An 18555-nucleotide genomic window follows, 5' to 3' on the forward strand; every position below is an offset into this window, starting at 1 on the left:
CTCAGCATGTCAAGATACGAACCGCATTGTGTAGTATCGTCTTGTATCGGTATCAGAATCCCGAAATCCCTTATAAAATCATCCTGAAAGAAGTAGAACATAACTTTGTATCTTTTGAGATTTTAAAACTCGCCCGACTTTCTTTAGCCACTGTCTTCGAAAAAGCTGTTCTGTGGGACGACGATAAAAGCTGACTCCGTTTGTTCTTCCTTGAGTGATTTTTGCACTCAACTGAACAACGTTAATAATTTTTATGCTACTGATGAGAATTAAAGAGTCGTAACGTGCAGAACTGCACTCCTGCAGTCATAGACTCGAATGCTTTGGTAAGCGGTCACACACGTTCGTGTATCACCGATGACGTCACGCACGCTTCTCCCATGAGCCCTTTCACGCCCATGGGATTCCGAGCTCATTTCCATAAATGTCGTCTACTTCAACTTCTCTTTTCGTCGCTCCGTAGTCGTCGGCGCGTGCAATTATGTTGCAAATTTGAGCTGCATTTTATTCAAGGGTGATTTTGGAAGGGATAAACGGTCAATGTCGCTGGACTTAAGGTTCCCTTTAAGAAACCATCATTTGTATCCAAAATTTGATTCATCGTTATTTATTTGCGTTATTAAAAATTACACACATATGCACACAACATATGTAGTGACAAAAAAGTACACAAATTTAGAGTTGCTACCACTATACAGATCGTATCTATTTGACGTGCTGTGCTTTTCTGATGAAATTTTGGCTTGATAAGCTGAGTTGTTTAAATGTACAGAAAACAATCCGTTTTGCTATTTATGGTTTCAGTGAACACTTCACCTGATGACATTGTGAATAGTCAGATAATGTTGGACATAAGTTTGAAATCAAGTGTCACAGAATAAACGTTGTCTATATGATGTACGAAAATTCATGTGCGTGTACATTGTTGTGAACAAATCAAGATTTCCATGCAATGTGTGATGTTGCAGGATTCACAGAGCAGCACTGTGGATTCTTGGGGAGTATTGTACAACAACGGAAGACATCCAGAGTGTGATCAATGAACTCAGAATGGCACTGGGTGACCTGCCCATTGTGGATGTGGAATTGAAAAAAGCTGCTGGAGAGGCTGAAGAGGGTGAGTTAGGGTTGATGGGTGAGAAATGGGATATGGGTTGAATGAAGGGTGGAGTGTGGCGTATGGGTTTTGGACAGAAAATTGTTCAGTTTGGTAGGGTAGGGTGATGGGGTCACGGCATGGATGGAAAATTAAGGGAAGACTGGAGTATGATTATGACTATAAAATAGATTGAAGGATAGGTGTGGGTTACGGCTATGGAAAAATGGGTTGAAATGTTGATTTTGGGTGAAAGTGGGTTTGAGTGTGTAGTGTGGGTAATGGGTATGGATTAATGGGTTGAAACATGGATTATGGGTGAAGATGGATTTGAGTGTGTAGTATGGGTTACGGCTATGAAAAAGTGGATTGAAACATGGATTATGGTTAAAGTAGGTTTGAGCATGTAGAATTGATAGAAAAATGGGCTGAAATGTAGATTATGGGTATAAGTGGGTTTGAATGTGTGGTATAGATTATAGGTATGGATAAAGGGTGGAGATGGATTTCTGTTTCCAGGATAAGATGGGGTGTTTAATGAGGGAAGCTTTTCAGATCAGTCAGGTCCATATTCTTTCAATGGATAGAGTAATCCTTTGTTCATACCATTTCAGATGACAAAGCAGTACCAACCGGTCAACGTCTAGTCACTGAGATGGGTACCTACGCCACCCAGAGTGCTCTCATCTCAAGTTCCAAGAAATCTGACAATGATAACAGGTGAGGGATTGAACAATTCAGTAAAATGCAATATTATGCAAGTTTGTATCTCTAATCCTGACCCAATCACAGTGACTGCTGATTTTCATTCTTGATTGTCAAAGTTTACTCAACTAAAGTGTAGGCACTGTTTAACCCTTTGAGCGCCAAAGTCGATTTTTGTTGCCTATATCAAAATATACACCAGTCAATTTTTTTCTAATTTTTGCTAAAATTTTGATAAAAATCTGAAGCCTGTAAAATGTGATGTTCTTTTCGTCCAAAATTGTCAAAAAATTACAGAAAAATTCACGAAATTGGTAAAATGTTGCACACTATAATTTTGGTGGGAAAAATTGCAGTGCTCAAAGGTTTAAAACTTTTAGTTTTGAGGCATATGCTACTGTGAGATTGTAAGATAATTAATCTGTGACTTCCACGTTTCAAGATGTTTCCAATGCAGGTAAATTACAGTAGTAGTTGTAGTTTTGAAAGTCACACAATATTACCGTCTTGGCTTTGCTTGTTCCAGTCTTGGATTTTCTTTCATCTTTTCACATTCAAAGATGGCCTCACATTTTTACATCTGTGAAAGAATGCAGTACACCAATATTTTCCAGTATTTTTGAAAAACTTCAGATTCACGGAAATGGGATTTATGACACGTATTCATGTCTTATTTGTCTGACAGACCACCACTGCGAGGGTACCTTCTCGACGGAGATTTCTTTGTCGGTGCATCTCTAGCCACAACGCTTACAAAGTTAGCATTAAGATATATCCATCTTACTAAAGATGCCAAGAAACAAAATGTAAGTTGCCCTTGTTTTTCAATAATTTAGGTAGAGTGTGCCTTGGTTACGATTCTTTTTTGATCTACCCCTTGTGGGAGCTCATTTTAAAGCTCTTGGAATAAGAAAAATTTTCACCATTGTAGTTTTTCAAAAATCAAAAATTTTATTTTCTCCCATACGGTAGATTTAACACAGTACAAAGTTTTCTCTGCAACATTTTTTGTTATCTGATAATTTCAAAACGTGTTTCAGTCGTGACAGCGATCTCTGATGACAGTAATCTTCTATTTCTCTTCACAGTCGTTTGTAGCTGAAGCTATGTTCATCATGGCGTCTGTCTTACATCTTGGAAAATCAGGACTGGCTAAAAACGTAAGATTTGTGTTTCTGCGATGTATTTTCAGCTTCAAAGACTTACTGGAGTAAAATTTTTCCCTTTGCCGACATATTGTTTCTGTAGAATAGGTTAAAATGAAAATAAGAGTATGTCCCTGTTTTTTTTTTATCTCACTGTCTGTCCTTTTGTTTTCGCAAACCAAGATGTATTTCATTGTATGTGCAATAGCGTATATATATGGCAATAAAAAAATTATTATTATTATTGTAGAGGTCAGTGCTCAAACTTAGGTTGATAGGGGTCAGAGTTCAGTTCAATTTGTACCTGTAGATTATTATTATACTGAACATTAAACAAAGTTGTTGGACCTAATCACAGAAGCTTTCAACATCAGAGACAATAGAACGCATGCAAGTGATGCAAGATTGTCCAGTTTTATTAACATGTCACAACTTATTTACTAAACGGGACATTTTCATGACCTGTACGTGACCTTACATCGTATGACTGTCAGGAGTATTACTTATGTTACAAGAGTATGTAGTATTCGAATGTCAACATTTTGCGACAAGAAAAATGCAACCTTTAGAGTAAGTTACATTGGCAGTGTTCTCCCTGGGAATTGCTGACCACAGAGTGACTCATTAACAACAATATTATTTATTGTTATGTTAATGAATTTCAATTGTGTTTGTTAATACTAAAATTAAAAAGTAGTGGTTTGCGCTGGAGAGAACACTGGTTGGCAATTCAGCTCAAGTTGTAAGTTGTTACCGAGTGTTGAACAAAACTGGTAGATCCATACCACAAAAAATTCCGGATCAGGTCATGGAATGACAGATACTGTACTTATGACTCAGTTGTCTTGACCTCCTGAGTATAATAAATACCATGTTGGCTCTTAATGGCCTTTTTTTCATTCCATCTTTCACAGAATATCAATGATGATGATCTAGACTGCATTGCACTGTGTTTGAAAGTGTTGTCAGAGAGATCACCGTTGATGGTTCAGATTTTCAACGAAGGCTGCCGTGAATCTCTACAAACCATGCTACAAGCCAAGCAGCAAGAGGAACGAGAGACACAAAAGGTATCACCATGACAATTGATAAAAAACTTACCGTGCCGTGCAGGAATGATTGTGTAAAACATGTCAAAAAAATTTCTGGTTTTTAGGGTTGTTGTGAGATTGAGACCTCACAAATGGTAATTCCATATGTGAAATGTAGGGTAGCTGATAGTGACATTGGTTGATATTAAATGTTCATTTATGCATGGTAGTTCATCTGTGTTTGTCGATGATTACTGTCGATTAAACTTTTTCTCTTAACAACAATTAGTGTGTTGAGATCAAAAGTTTAATCAACATTCATGTTCATTATAATGTCAATGAAGTTCATCTGTACAAATGATGACACTGAAATTAAAATGTTTGTATAATTATGTATTTTGAAAGAGAACATTTTCAGATTATTCTGTCAGTTTGCAATAAGCTCATTGACTTCTGCTTTCATGAATATTGCATTTGTTTTATTTTTTTGTGCACAGAGTTATCGGAAGAAAGGCCTTACCATTCAAGCCGATGATCCTATCAACTTTGTCCAGTTACTCAATAAAGCAGAGTTAGGGAGTCAAGAGGTATGTCTTACTCCTTACACCTTTATTCTGATCAAATGGACCAGTCCTACATGAAGACATGAACCCCCTTTGTCCTTTTATTTCCAGGTAGAAGCTCAACTTTGCAACAGAAAGCAATATTTTTGAAACACAAGTTAGTAATAAAAGAGTCATTATTATGCTAAGTTAGTATGCATCTCGGAAGTGAAAGATGTAAAGTTTTGCTCAAACTTTCCTCAATGAAACTTTCAACCTTTCTCTTTAAAAATCGAGAATAAAAATCAGGGGTCACGGTGTAAAATTTTGTACTTCAGAAACAAATTGCCCAAAATTTACCGATATAGAAATTGAAAATGGCCGCCATCCCTGTGGCAACTCTATGGGAAAATAAAACTTTCGAATTTCGAAAAACTAAGACAGTGAACATTTTTCTCACTCACAGAGCTTTAAAATGAGCTCCCACAAGTGGTATATCAGAATACTACCTTCAATCTTCACCTTCAAGATAACAGAGGATGTCTATTTTTTCAATGGCTCCTGCCAATATTAACATAGCAATTTATATGTTTTGCTTCCTGTAGGATCAGCTAGCCTTGAGTTTATCACTTGCCATGGGACAGACACAGAAAAAAGAAAGTACAGATATTTCAAGTTCCAAACTAAACAAAGTAAGTCACTTTTAAAACTCATCCAAGTTTACTGCCTTTGCAAGCACTGTGTAATATATCTAGTGCTTCAGAGTGTTATGCACAATGTTCGTCTCATCTTTGCACAGATTATCCTCAGATTATTCATTTGGTATATCTATATGCTAGCTTATTAGGTACATATTCCTCAAATGACCAGTCTTTTTTAGTCCCCACGGACACCGTCGGGGGGACTTATAGGTTTGGTCATGTCCGTGCGTGCGTCCGTGCGTGCGTGCGTGTGTGGCGTCCGTCCGTGCGTCCGTCCGTTCACGCAGATATCTCAGAGATGCAAGGAGCGATTTCATTCAAACTTGGTACAAGGATTACTTCATATGTCATACAGATGCACGTCGATTTGTTTTGTGATACGATCCAATATGGCCGCCAGGCGGCCATTTTATTACGATATTTTCATGTACAGAGCCATAACTCAGACATGTTTCAACCGATTTTATTCAAAGTTGGTACAAGGACATTGACCAGTGTCATAGATATGCATGTCGATTTGTTTTGTGATACGATCCAATATGGCCGCCAGGCGGCCATTTTATTACAATTTTTTCATGTACAGAGCCATAACTCAGACATGTTTCAACCAATTTTATTCAAAGTTGGTACAAGGACATTGACTAATGTCATAGATATGCAAGTCTATTTGTTTTGTGATACGATCCAATATGGCCGCCTGGCGGCCATTTTATTACGATTTTTTCATGTACAGAGCCATAACTCAGACATGTTTCAACCGATTTTATTCAAAGTTGGTACAAGGACATTTACCAATGTCATAGATATGCATGTCAATTTGTTTTGTGATACGATCCAATATGGCCGCCAGGCGGCCATTTTATTACAATTTTTTCATGTACAGAGCCATTACTCAGACGTGTTTCGACCAATTTTATTCAAAGTTGGTACAAGGACATTGACCAATGTCATAGATATGCATGTCGATTTGTTTTGTGATACGATCCAATATGGCCACCAGGCGGCCATTTTATTACAATTTTTTCATGTATAGAGCCAAAACTCAGGCATATCTCAACCGATTTTATTCCAAGTTGGTACAAGGACATTGACCTATGTCATACATATGTACGTCTATTTGTTTTGTGATACGATCCAATATGGCCGCTAGGCAGCCATTTTATTACGATGTTTTCATGTACAGAGCCATAATACTCAGACATGTATCAAGCGAATTTATTCAAAGTTGGTACAAGGACATTGACCTATGTCATACATATGTACGTCTATTTGTTTTGTGATACGATCCAATATGGCCGCTAGGCAGCCATTTTATTACGATGTTTTCATGTACAGAGCCATAATACTCAGACATGTATCAAGCGAATTTATTCAAAGTTGGTACAAGGAGATTGACTACTGTCATACATATGCATGTCAATTTGTTATGTGATACGATCCAATATGGCTGCCGTGCGGCCATTTTGTTACGATTTTTTCATGTACAGAGCCATAATACTCAGGCATATCTCAACCGATTTTATTCAAAGTTGGTACAAGGACATTAACCTATGTCATACATATGTAGGTCTTTCTTGTATGTAGGTCATTCTTGGCCATTGAGCGCTATCTGTATCAAAGTATTTTTATCACAGACCTAATTAATGAAGAGGACTCTATCCTCTCTGAGGACATGTAATCAAAGTACCCATTAACAAGTGGGGACTGTGTCATCAACGATGACTTTTCAAGTCGTGTGTTGTTGATCAATGGTGTAAAAAATATTCTGAAAGTTCCCAGAGTTGTATGACTTAAAACTTTTACATGAATGGTGGAGGAAAGGGACTGTAATGTTGAAGATAGGCTGAAAATTTTAATCTGTTCATATGGTCAAGTAATTTTCAAAAGTGTTTATCCACAATATCAAAGTACTTGTCTTGGACAGACAGACATGTATCACTGCATACTCTGATTTTGATCTTTGACCCGTCTGAGTGTTTCACTGCAAATCAGATGTCAGTCACACTGGTTTATTTTGTTGTCTAGGTAACACAACTGACTGGATTCTCAGATCCTGTTTATGCCGAGGCTTACGTCCACGTCAACCAGTATGACATTGTACTTGATGTGTTGATAGTCAATCAAACCAGCGACACATTGCAGAATTGTACTCTTGAATTAGCCACACTAGGTAAGTCCATCAACAAACCCTTCCAGTGTGATCAGATCCTTTCAGATCCATCCTGCATTGAAAACATCTGGTTTGTCCTCAGTTGTGTATGTTATAGGTATCATTCAGTGCATTCAATTAGAAGCCTGGACATTATCAAACATAACAAAGTTGTGTACAAATGTGTGTTTATATTCAGTATATTTCAATATGCTGTAGATCACCAGTTAGTGATTTCATCAGGAACTTGACTCTGTAAATCAAAAGTGCATTTGGTAACAGCCATGACACATGTTTATGAGTACTTGATATTCAGGGGGCACCTGTTCAATCATCGATTTCAGAGGCTTACTTCTCTACTTCCTTTGCTTGAAAACTAAATTTTAAACAAGATCAAGGCCACATTTATTGACTTCATAGCGGCATTTACCCAAATATCGCTTGTATCCTAGGAGTCCCCCCCCGATATGATAGGTTCTCTTTTGTTCAGTAATGCTCTCTCTGTATTCATGCATGCTTTGTCATCTGCTGTCTCCTCAGCAGACTTACAACTGAAGATCACCAGTTAGTAAATAAACAGTCCACAAGATGATCAAATTGACACCTGTGTCAGTCAAGTGCACATTGTTCTCGAAACACAAACTCTTTACAATCACGAATGTTATTCAACATAGATTTTCATCTGTGACACAGGTGATTTGAAGTTGGTGGAGAAACCCCAGCCGGTAACCATGGCGCCACATGATTTCTGTAACATCAAAGCCAATGTCAAGGTGGCCTCTACAGAGAATGGAATCATCTTTGGAAATATTGGTAAGTGATTATGGTTGTGTCAATTTTGTTATAATGGACTCAAAGTTTACAAGTATCCAGTGAAAACAGGTATTACAAAAATCCAGTAAGTAATTGATTGTCTTGAAGACGGCTAGCCATGCAAATGCTGTTAGAATGATTTCATGGAATTATGAGTGTCTGTCTTAAAGTAACAAGGAAGAGAATGCATAATTTTGAAGAAAGTGCAATGAATACGAATTTCTTGATTTTTGTTTTCAGTGTATGATGTCTCTGGCGCAGCCAATGATAGGAATGTTGTCGTACTTAATGACATTCACATTGATGTCATGGATTACATCATTCCGGCATCGTGTACCGACAGTGAATTCCGTCAAATGTGGGCCGAATTTGAATGGGAAAACAAGGTAATTCAACACCTATATCAGTTTTCCTTTCTGTCATCTTCTGGCGTCAATATTTTATTCTCTCTGTGACGTTTCCAAAAATATTCAAGTTTTGAGGTTCAAAGTAGTAATCAACTGGCAAGTGTAATATTTTTACGCGAAAGAAATAAACATCCATGCTCCAAATATTGATGGGCCTTGACTGGACTACATTTCAAATTAAATTGGAACTTGTGGGAGATAGTTTGAACTAGTTCGTCAAGTATTGGACCAATTTCATATTAATTTCACCCAGAACTTGTGAACTTTAAAGGGAAACCTAAGTCCAGCGACTTTGACAGTTTATCCCTTCCAAAATCACCCTAGAGTAAAATGCAGCTCAAATTTGCAACATAATTGCACGCGCTGACGACTACGGCGCGACGAAAAGAGAAGTTCAAGTAGACGACATTTATGGAAATGAGTCCGGAATTCCATGGGCGCGAAAGGGCTCATGGGAGAAGCGTGCGTGACGTCATCGGCGATACAGACGATTGTAGCTTGCAGCTGGAGGAGTACTGTGAACAGTTCAGCACGTTCGTAAGACGACTATGGAGAGTTCGGACAGCGATATTTCTGACATCGAGTATTACTTTTCCCTGACTGAAATCAAACCATACTAATTTGAACCTGTCCAATATATGTAATAATTAGAAAGCATCTCAAAACATCGTTCATATCTTGGTTGCTTGCGTTTTCTGTATGATTCAGCGGAGGGAGTCACTGTGCTAGTAGGCCCTACAGACCCCGAACTGGATTGGAGAGACTGATTGACCCTGCGATCCTTCAACGCTACGTTTCTAAAACAGAGTTTTCTGTATCAGTCGCTTAAAATTAATTTTTGGTTCGTGAATGATACGGAATGATTGACTGATTGTATGTGTTACCGGTGTAAGTCGAGCTTGGCCAGATCTTTAAGGTTGCGAAATCTCCGATATGTATCAGAAAATATTTATTCGCGATTTGACAAATCTATTATAGTGTCGTCTGTTTTTCGAAGCTGGTGTCGAACTTAGGAAGTCGGACTTACTCAGATCTACAAAGTGATGAAATCACCGATATAATGAATATTTGCCCGCTATTTAAAAAATAGTATCGTCTTAAAGCTTGCTGTAACTTAAAGGAATGTGTTTCATACAAGACCAGCCCAAACTCCCGATGATTTCCGATATGTCCTCTGTTCAGGTCCCGATCGCCAAGTAAAAATGTTTACATGTAAAGAATGTAATTTGTGCAAGGGCCTCCCGAGTCCCGATGATATCCGATCGGCCCTCTCGACGAAGTCCCGTGTGGACATTTAATGAAAAAAAATGCTTTACATGTAAAAAATGTATTTCGTGCATTAATAAATCTAATAATATAAAACATACAGTATTCTTGACTTCCGGCCATGGATGCTATTTTTGAACTAAGAGTCGGACAGAGGTATTCGGGTGGTCAGATCTGTTAGCTGGTGAAATCTCTGATATACATCGGATATTTACCCACGATTTGACAAAGTATCGTCTAGTATCAGAGTTAAAGTCCTAAGTCGCCGATATTTATCGGATAAATATCCGTGATTTCGTAGACCCGGCATGCCAACACCACACAGTGCAAGTAAATCTAGGATCGTCTGGTATCGATATTAGCCTAGGAGTTCCGGCGCAATTGATATTTATCGGGTAAATATAATATCGGCGATTTCTCACATCCGGCGTGCCGAGACACATTAGGCAAAAAGTCATTCCAATATCTTGTAATATCAATATTACAAGGTATAGTCCCGAAATTGCCTATATTTATTGGTTATAAATCGGAGATTTGGCAGACCCGGGATGTCAAGATAAGAGACGCTTTGTGTAGTTTCGTCTTCGGATTTTAGAGTCCCGAAATCGCCAATATTAATATTTATCTGGTTAAAACCGGCGATAGTAGGCTGACTCAGCATGTCAAGATACGAACCGCATTGTGTGGTATCGTCTTGTATCGGTATCAGAATCCCGAAATCCCTTATAAAACAATCATCCTGAAAGAATTAGAACATAACGTCTTTTACAGATTTTTAAACTCGCCCGACTTTCTTTAGCCACTGTCTTCGAAAAAGCTGTTCTGTGGGAAGACGGTAAAAGCTGACTCCGTTTGTTCTTCCCTGAGTGATTTTTGCACTCAACTGAACAACAGTTAACTATTTTTTATGCTACTGAGCATTAAAGAGTCGTAACGTGCAGAACTGCACTCCTGCAGTCATAGACTCCAATGCTTTTGTAGGCTGTCACACACGTTCGTGTATAGCCGATGACGTCACGCACGCTCCTCCCATGAGCCCTTTCGCGCGCATGGGATTCCGAGCTCATTTCCATAAATGTCGTCTACTTCAATGTCTCTTTTCGTCGCTCCGTAGTCGTCGGCGCGTGCAATTATGTTGCAAATTTGAGCTGCATTTTATTCAGGGGTGATTTTGGAAGAGATAAACGGTCAATGTCGCTGGACTTCGGTTTCCCTTTAACCTCTTTGAAGAAAGGTCAATGTATAGGCAGTATGTATTAACTTCTTTGTACCTTAAATATGATTTTACCACCTAAGTGAGTCACAAAAGTCTCAGGCAGTCAAACATATTTTCAATATGGCTGATTTAGTCAAACATATTTTCAATATGGCTGATTTCTACAGGTAAAACACATAAGATTACAGAAGCCAAAGTAAAGTTTTAGGCAGTACAGAAATTTTACACCAGAAATGCCTGAAAAGATGAGAAGATGGATGAGTTTAGTTTGTTTCTCAAACCAACATTTATCAGATCACCATCTCCATCTCTTGCTGTGGTGAAAAGTCATCCTTTTACCCACAAGGCATTTCCATATCATGCGGTTTGACCCCCCACCCCCAACCCCCAACCCCAGCACAAGACAAAAGCTGTTTAACATAGCAAGAGTTAAAGTGCAAGTGAAGGGAATTCAATTTGATATACTGTCCTCAACGAGTACAAATGTACATGTGCTAGTGTGTGTAGAACAGACCTCGTTAACTTCGAGAATTTATCAAGTAGTTCAGTATTTGCTTGTGTCTTCATTCGTGTCCTTTGTTAATGGTTGATTGATTCATCCATTGATTCATGCATTTTATTATTCTGTAATGCAGGTGACAGTGAATACAAACATTGCTGATTTGAACACATACTTAAAACATCTGATACAGTCAACCAACATGAAATGCCTCACTCCAGACAAGGTAAGGTTTTGTTGTTATTTACAATTTATTTCAATCAACAAGAAGTTGAAGTTGAAATGATTCTGTTATAAATGTGCTCAAAACAACTGAGATGTGTAAGATTTGATTTACATATTTAAAAAATTGACTCTGATATTTAGACTTTTGATGAGTATTGGCTAGATAACATGCAGTTTTATAAGCCATGATTTGATTGGTTCATGCCTGCTGAATGCTCTCTAACATGTAGCCCAATTGGTCGATTTCAGGCATTGAAAGGTCAGTGTGGGTTCATGGCAGCCAATCTGTATGCCAAGTCTATCTTTGGTGAAGATGCATTAGCTAACTTGAGCGTTGAGAAACCGTACAATTCAGCCCCAGAAACTCCAGTGGTTGGTCACATCAGAATCCGAGCAAAATCACAGGTAATTATATCTTAAGTCCTCTCATTCACTTATCCTGGGTCTCTCCATTTTTATTGAGATACTCAACACTCTCCATGAAAGTTGAGACGGTCAGTTTTGGACATCTTGTTGAGATTTGTTGAACCCTCTCACGAGCATGGTATGGCCCAAACCCATTGATGGGTGATTGCGGGACCTGTTTCTAGGATATTTGGGTGAACTGGTCAAGTGTATGGTCTTGCTTCATTCATTTCAAAACAAATAAGGTCATGAACTCAAAACAATTGCAGGCCTCCAGTCCTTCGCAATACTTCATTGCAAAGAGATTCTGTAAAAATGTATGAAGTACAGATGTTTTGTGATGTATGTTACATATTGCAATAATAAAAATTATTTGGTTCATCATACAGATATTTTTATCTCAGAATAGCATTGCCTTGAATTTTCAAGTTTACCAAATTCAAAATGGCCTCATTATCCATGATTTTTCTTCAGAAACCTTAAGGGCTTCCTGTTATCACAAAAGTAAATTTCAGATGGTTCTAAAACTTACTTCTCACAAACTTTCATATGGCAGGAATGGTTGTTTTAACCCTCTCACCCCTATTGTCAAATACAAAGGTCAAATTTTTGACCCAGAAAACGATACAGTTGAACCAAAGTTTTACAGTGAGTAGGTTATCCAGTTCATCCCGATTCTCTGTAAACAGGTCCACGCTCACCATTGACAACAATGGGTTGGGTCCAATTCATGGTAATGAAAACTACTACAATTTTTTTGAAATGTGTGAAGAGCTTTGGGTTCACTACACCTAAACAGAAATAATTGTTGTGTTTTGGACAGGTCATCTCTCTTTAAAGCAGAACATTCAAATTTCTCTTTTTCGTCTTTCCATCACAGGGTATGGCATTGAGTCTCGGAGACAAGATCAACATGTCTCAGAAAGTCGACAAATCAAAACTACCAACAGAAGACTAACAAAGAAATCTAAGTTTTTTTGTGAGAAGATCAGAACCATGCTAGAACTTTGTGTAGGAGAAGAAAAACCCAATATTGAGAACAGAAATGCAGTACTGCCACCATTTTAGGGAATAAGCATGATATTTTACTGCATGTAGAGAAATATATGCAAATTGCAATTTAGGCATACCTGAAGAACAGTGGATCCAAATATTATGAAAACTACCAGGTATCCTGAGGGGGCCTCCCTAACTTTTTGAAGTATGGCCCCCTAGGATGGTGATTTTTAAAATTGTTCAGCATAGGTCCATATTCTTTAGCTGTGCCGTAATTGCTTTCAGCCCTCAATTTGCATATTAGCAAAGATGCACCTGTGCACAGGTGGCTTTCAGCTTTGGAAAAGACTTTGAAAGATATTTTTACTTCAATATATATATATCAGTGATTTTACTGAGTTCTAGTGTCATTGTGATACCATACATTGAAGTGCTGATTTAATTTATGCAAAAATTATGGGTATTATCAACTGAATCGCTCAAGCTAGAATTAGCTCATTTCTGATTGGTTGATGCCCTTGGTGGAGGTAACCAAACACTGTCAAGCTACTCAAAAATTAACAAAGTCTTCATAAAGCCTGTAATAGCTTCAAATATGGCCTGTGAGTTTCTGTTGTGATAATATTGTGTTCAATTAGCTGCTACAGATGGACTGTGATGTATGGAGCACAGCACAGCCAGTGACTGGCTCACTGTTATGGCACTGGATAATTGACAAACACAAAATGAGGGCCATTCAACTCTCCCCGACCAAATCTAACCAGTCTTTGAGGAAAAAATACAGTCCAAATGTTTGGGTTTCAGTTTGGACTACTTTGTGCATTAAGATTTTAATTACAGCGGTACACTGATTGGAAAGGAGCCTGCTTATCGTAAAAGTTCATTCTTACTTTCCTGCACTCATTGATGGAAATTATGATCACATGGTGATGGATTGCAATAAAATAATATTCTGTTTTCTGCATGAGAATCGCTCACCAGGACTGTTTTTTTTGTCACAGGGTTTTACTGGAGTTTAATTATTATGATGTCACAAGCAGGAACCCTACATAGAAAATGTTCCTGCATTGTATCCATCTTTCATTGTTACCAGTCTTTGCCAAGGGTAGCCATCACAGTAATATCATCTGTTAGTAATGCAAAGTTAAGTTGTAAAAGATGAGAAATGTAAGCATTACAGCTGTTAACAATAAAGAAGATGAAAAGACACCACTGTCTGGTCTCAATTCACTGTATAGTTTCCCCTCCATGGGGAAATTTTCTCCGATGAATAATATGACTTGAGAGTAGGCTGTGCCTTGAAAGTATAAGATTTCAACTTTTGCTCAAATTTTCGTAAAGGAAACTTTCAGCTACTGTTGTTCAAAATCAAAATTGGGGATCACCTTGCAAATTTTGGTACTTTGGAAACAAGTTACCTCAAATTTACCAATGTTTTAAATTCAAAATGGCCACCACCTCTGTTATTTCTATGGGTGAACAAATCTTTTTTTCCAAAAAAATAAGCTGGTGAAAACTGTACTTAGACTGTAAACTTCAAAATGAACCCTCACATGCAGCAGACCAAAAATGTATTTTAAAGAACCTCAAAGCGTTCAGTGCCATAGTTTGGGCCAAACTCAATGTTATCAATGGCGAGTGTGGTCCAATTTACAAGTTCATAAATGTGAAGTGTGGTTGTCGGCCAGACAGCACAATTTTGACTATTCCCGTATCTCACTGCTACGTCTTCAATTAAACAAAATCATGGATAAAATGAATTAAACAATTTGTTTTATTAAGAAAATGGGTAATTAAATTTTGTGTGCCTTTTTGTGTTTCTCATGTTCATATATACATGTAGTTTGTGGTGATGGGTGTTACTGAACCAGCTGCAAGGCGTGTAAGTTTTGATGGATGTATGACCTTATCACAAGCAATGATTTGCACGTCTCTGCATCATGCGATGATTCAAGTGACGTTAAGAGCAGAATTCACTTGAAGCTGTAAAAGGTTGATTGTGTGTGTCTGTATATTGAACTTGTTCACTCGGAATTCCTTGTAAATTGGACCACAGCAGTGAGATACGGGAATAGTCAAAATTGTGCTGTCTGGCCGACAACCACACTTCACATTTATGAACTTGCATGGGGGAGGGAATTTTAATCTAATGGAGGGCATCTTGTCTGCTGAATCAATGTGAGACAATCCCCACATGCCAATGAGTTTTAAATAGGGCCTCGTGTATGATATCTCTATTCTTTCTGTAACGATGCCTTGACAACTGAAACGGGGGAGATGATAGAGTTGTTGGAAAGGTAATGGTAATCAAAGACATAAAAACAGAAGATACATTGTGGAGAAACCAAAACCTTTATTTGGTTGTGACTATATCATTTAAGTTACAAATATTCAATAACTTTTGCTGGAAAAGCAATACCAGAAAACAAAAAAACATGAAAATTACAACTTGTTCTGCACTACATTTGTACACACACATACTTGGAAAAAACAACAAAAGAAAACAATTTCCCTGGAAAAATTAGAAAGAAAGTTAATTTAAATTCATTGCAATTTAGAGAATTTTTCACGCATTGATGTTTCTTGTATTTTCAGTCAAGACATTGGAATATCTCAAGATGTCTTTCCTGGAAATTGGAAGATTTTGTGTTCGGGTTTTGATATTTACAAATGGCCAGTGAAGACGGCCTCTGCATCACATTAGCCAGTGAAGACTGCTTCTTCATCACATTGGCCAGTATAGACGGCTTCTGCATCATATTGGCCGGTGAAGATGGCTTCTGCATCATATTGGCCAGTGAAGATGGCTTCTGTATCATATTGGCCACAAAAGATGGCCTCTGCATCACATTGGCTCGTAAAGACGGCCTCTGCATTGCAATGGCTGGTAAAGACGGCCTCTGCATCACATTGGCCAGCACAGATGACTACTGCATCTTCTATGCATAGATTGATTGATGATAATGGCGTGAATGTTTAGTTTAGGATCAATCAGAATCATCACTTTGACCTCTGAACTTTGAAATAGCCAATTAAAGCATGGTTTCAGACTGAACATTCTGCATTATTGTAAGTTACTGAATTGTCACATAATATAACCTTTTTTTCAGTTCTTTAATACAAAATTACAAACCGGAAGATGGAAGTTAGTTTAGAAAGTTTTGTTGTTTTGAACAATCTGTTCAAAGAAAGCCTGTTGTGAAAACCCTTGATGAGAGATACCTGGACATACTGAAAGTAGATTAATTTAAATATTGGTCACCAGTCACTTTATAGGAAAACTAGTTTTTCATTGCATTGTGTTCATTCCTATCTGAACATTTTCACAACATGTTTATTTAGTATGGTCACAGCAAAGAAAAGACATACCATTGTGAGAACAGGAAAATACATATGACAAATGCCAGGCCTTGACAATGCTTGTAGACGGGAGGAGTATTCTGTTAACCTTTAAACAACCATGGTTTGCTAAAAGCCTCATTGATTTCAATGATTACTGTGGACCTGTCCACAGGGAAATGGGGTGAATGGATCAAAACATTTTGTGGTATATCTGGATTTTGTCATGGTTCGGTTACTAGCAATTCGATGGTGCTTGAATGACAAATTTGGAATGTCACAGATTGATGGTTACCCAGATTGATGGTTACTCGGATTGATGGTTGCTCACAGATTGATGGTTACTCAGATTAATGGTTACTCATAGCTTGATGGTTACTCAGATTGATGGTTACTCAGATTGATGGTTACTCAGATTGATGGTTACTCAAAGTGTGTTGGCTCTTAAGTCATTGGCAAGTGTGAGTTGACCACATTATGAGTCCTAAACCAAACATTGCCTGGCTGTAGACACAGGTGCTTTTTTATGATTCAATGGAGAGAGAAAGTCATTCATTTATTCATCTTTTACTGATTTCTACTCAAATGCAGCAAAAACAGTAATTTTCAGTAAAGCACGACAAAAAATGACAAGTTTATACAGAATTATTCCAAAAAAGCGTTGCAACATTTATCATGTTGGAATAGAAAAAAACCCAAAAGCACTGTGCAATATATACACATGTACATACTCCAGAGATTTGATTAAATTCACAAAACTGAACAAAATGTCTTCCCTTTGTGGTATACAATTGAATTCTGCTAATAACTTACTACAAAATATATTAAACTAGCATCAAAAGTCACAAAAGCTGTTTCAATCACACATCTTGGAAAGAAAGAAAGAAAGAAAGAACGCAGTTGCTGTATAATGATCAGATATGACCTCTGACCTCTGAAAATCAGATATGAACTCAGACATCTGACCTCTCAAAAGTGAGAACTCATCTATATTACGCAAGTTTGTACAAATCAGACACAACAATCCATCTCATCGTACCACTGCTGTCAATCAAAGTTTGTACAAACCAGGTCTGACCTTTGACCTGTCATTAATTCTTTTTTTGTACAAAATCAGGCCTCAACTTTGACCTGTCACGAGAAAGAGAAAATCTTATAAAGCCAACGTTGAGGAATGATACAAACAACAGTGGAACAACTTTTTTTTCTTGTTTACAGTGTAACCTGAAGTGAATTTGAGCACCCTCCCAAAACACAATTTGAGATGAAATCCTATCACAACTGACAAAATATGGCTTTATACAAATATTGAGAACGAGCTTACAATCCCTGCAACCCCCGAAAGACATTGAAAATATTTTTGTGAAAATATACATGTCCTGTACGTAAAATGATGAGCACTGTCAATAAATAAACAAAATTTCATGCAATAGATAACAGACATGTTGCGTCTACTATTGCTAGATATTACTGTTGTCATGTCCATATTTGGAAATCATGCATATTCAAAATTTTTCAACAGAACACTGGGCTGATATTTACAGTCCATCGATCAAAATATTTCTTAGCAACTGTTGAGATATCAGCCAATCAAAAAGCCTCATAGAGTCGTTTGTCTGGCACATATTTGAAAGAGTTCATAGCATTGGATACATCGGCTACCAATCACCAATTCTCATTTCAAATTTCCTCCAATGAGAAGCAGCCACTTTCACCTTCTTGAAACCATTCTCTGATGCTGGGTTTCCATTTCCTTTTGATGGTTAAACTCGCCAAGACATTTGGAGACCGTTATGGCTGCTTCTAGATTACTCAAGGCTAAGTTGGCAAGATGACGTTCATACCGTGATAGTTGCCTGAAAAGAAAGAAAAAAACAAAATCATTACAAAATTGGAACACATTCAGCTAAACTGTCTTGACATTCATTTAGGACTTACACTGGCTCTATATTCAATCTCAGTGTTTCTGTGACATATCAGGTGAGAGGGAGATAATGATTACAAAAATGACAAAAGGTGA

At 37.7% G+C, this 18555-nt stretch overlaps 2 protein-coding genes across 3 annotated transcripts in view; one reads left to right on the forward strand and one right to left on the reverse strand.

Moving 5' to 3' along the window:
- LOC139114337 (coatomer subunit beta-like) overlaps positions 1–14405 on the forward strand; it is a 28694-nt gene extending 14289 nt beyond the window's left edge. For both annotated transcript variants that reach the window (XM_070676007.1, XM_070675997.1), the window contains exons 13-25: positions 969–1117; positions 1711–1816; positions 2487–2607; positions 2890–2961; positions 3861–4016; positions 4475–4564; positions 5125–5211; positions 7246–7390; positions 8063–8182; positions 8423–8568; positions 11707–11796; positions 12045–12200; positions 13081–14405. In XM_070676007.1, the coding sequence (XP_070532108.1) occupies positions 969–1117; positions 1711–1816; positions 2487–2607; positions 2890–2961; positions 3861–4016; positions 4475–4564; positions 5125–5211; positions 7246–7390; positions 8063–8182; positions 8423–8568; positions 11707–11796; positions 12045–12200; positions 13081–13158 (1516 nt within the window). In that variant the 3' untranslated portion in view covers positions 13159–14405. The remainder of the gene's footprint in view (positions 1–968; positions 1118–1710; positions 1817–2486; positions 2608–2889; positions 2962–3860; positions 4017–4474; positions 4565–5124; positions 5212–7245; positions 7391–8062; positions 8183–8422; positions 8569–11706; positions 11797–12044; positions 12201–13080) is intronic.
- Positions 14406–15525: 1120 nt separating this feature from the next.
- LOC139114347 (AT-rich interactive domain-containing protein 2-like) overlaps positions 15526–18555 on the reverse strand; it is a 53802-nt gene continuing 50772 nt past the window's right edge. Inside the window, exon 19 of the mRNA XM_070676019.1 lies at positions 15526–18391. Coding sequence (XP_070532120.1) covers positions 18247–18391 — 145 coding nt within the window. The 3' untranslated portion in view covers positions 15526–18246. The remainder of the gene's footprint in view (positions 18392–18555) is intronic.

The sequence above is a fragment of the Ptychodera flava genome, chromosome 2 (assembly GCF_041260155.1).
Source record: "Ptychodera flava strain L36383 chromosome 2, AS_Pfla_20210202, whole genome shotgun sequence".
NCBI lineage: Eukaryota > Metazoa > Hemichordata > Enteropneusta > Ptychoderidae > Ptychodera > Ptychodera flava.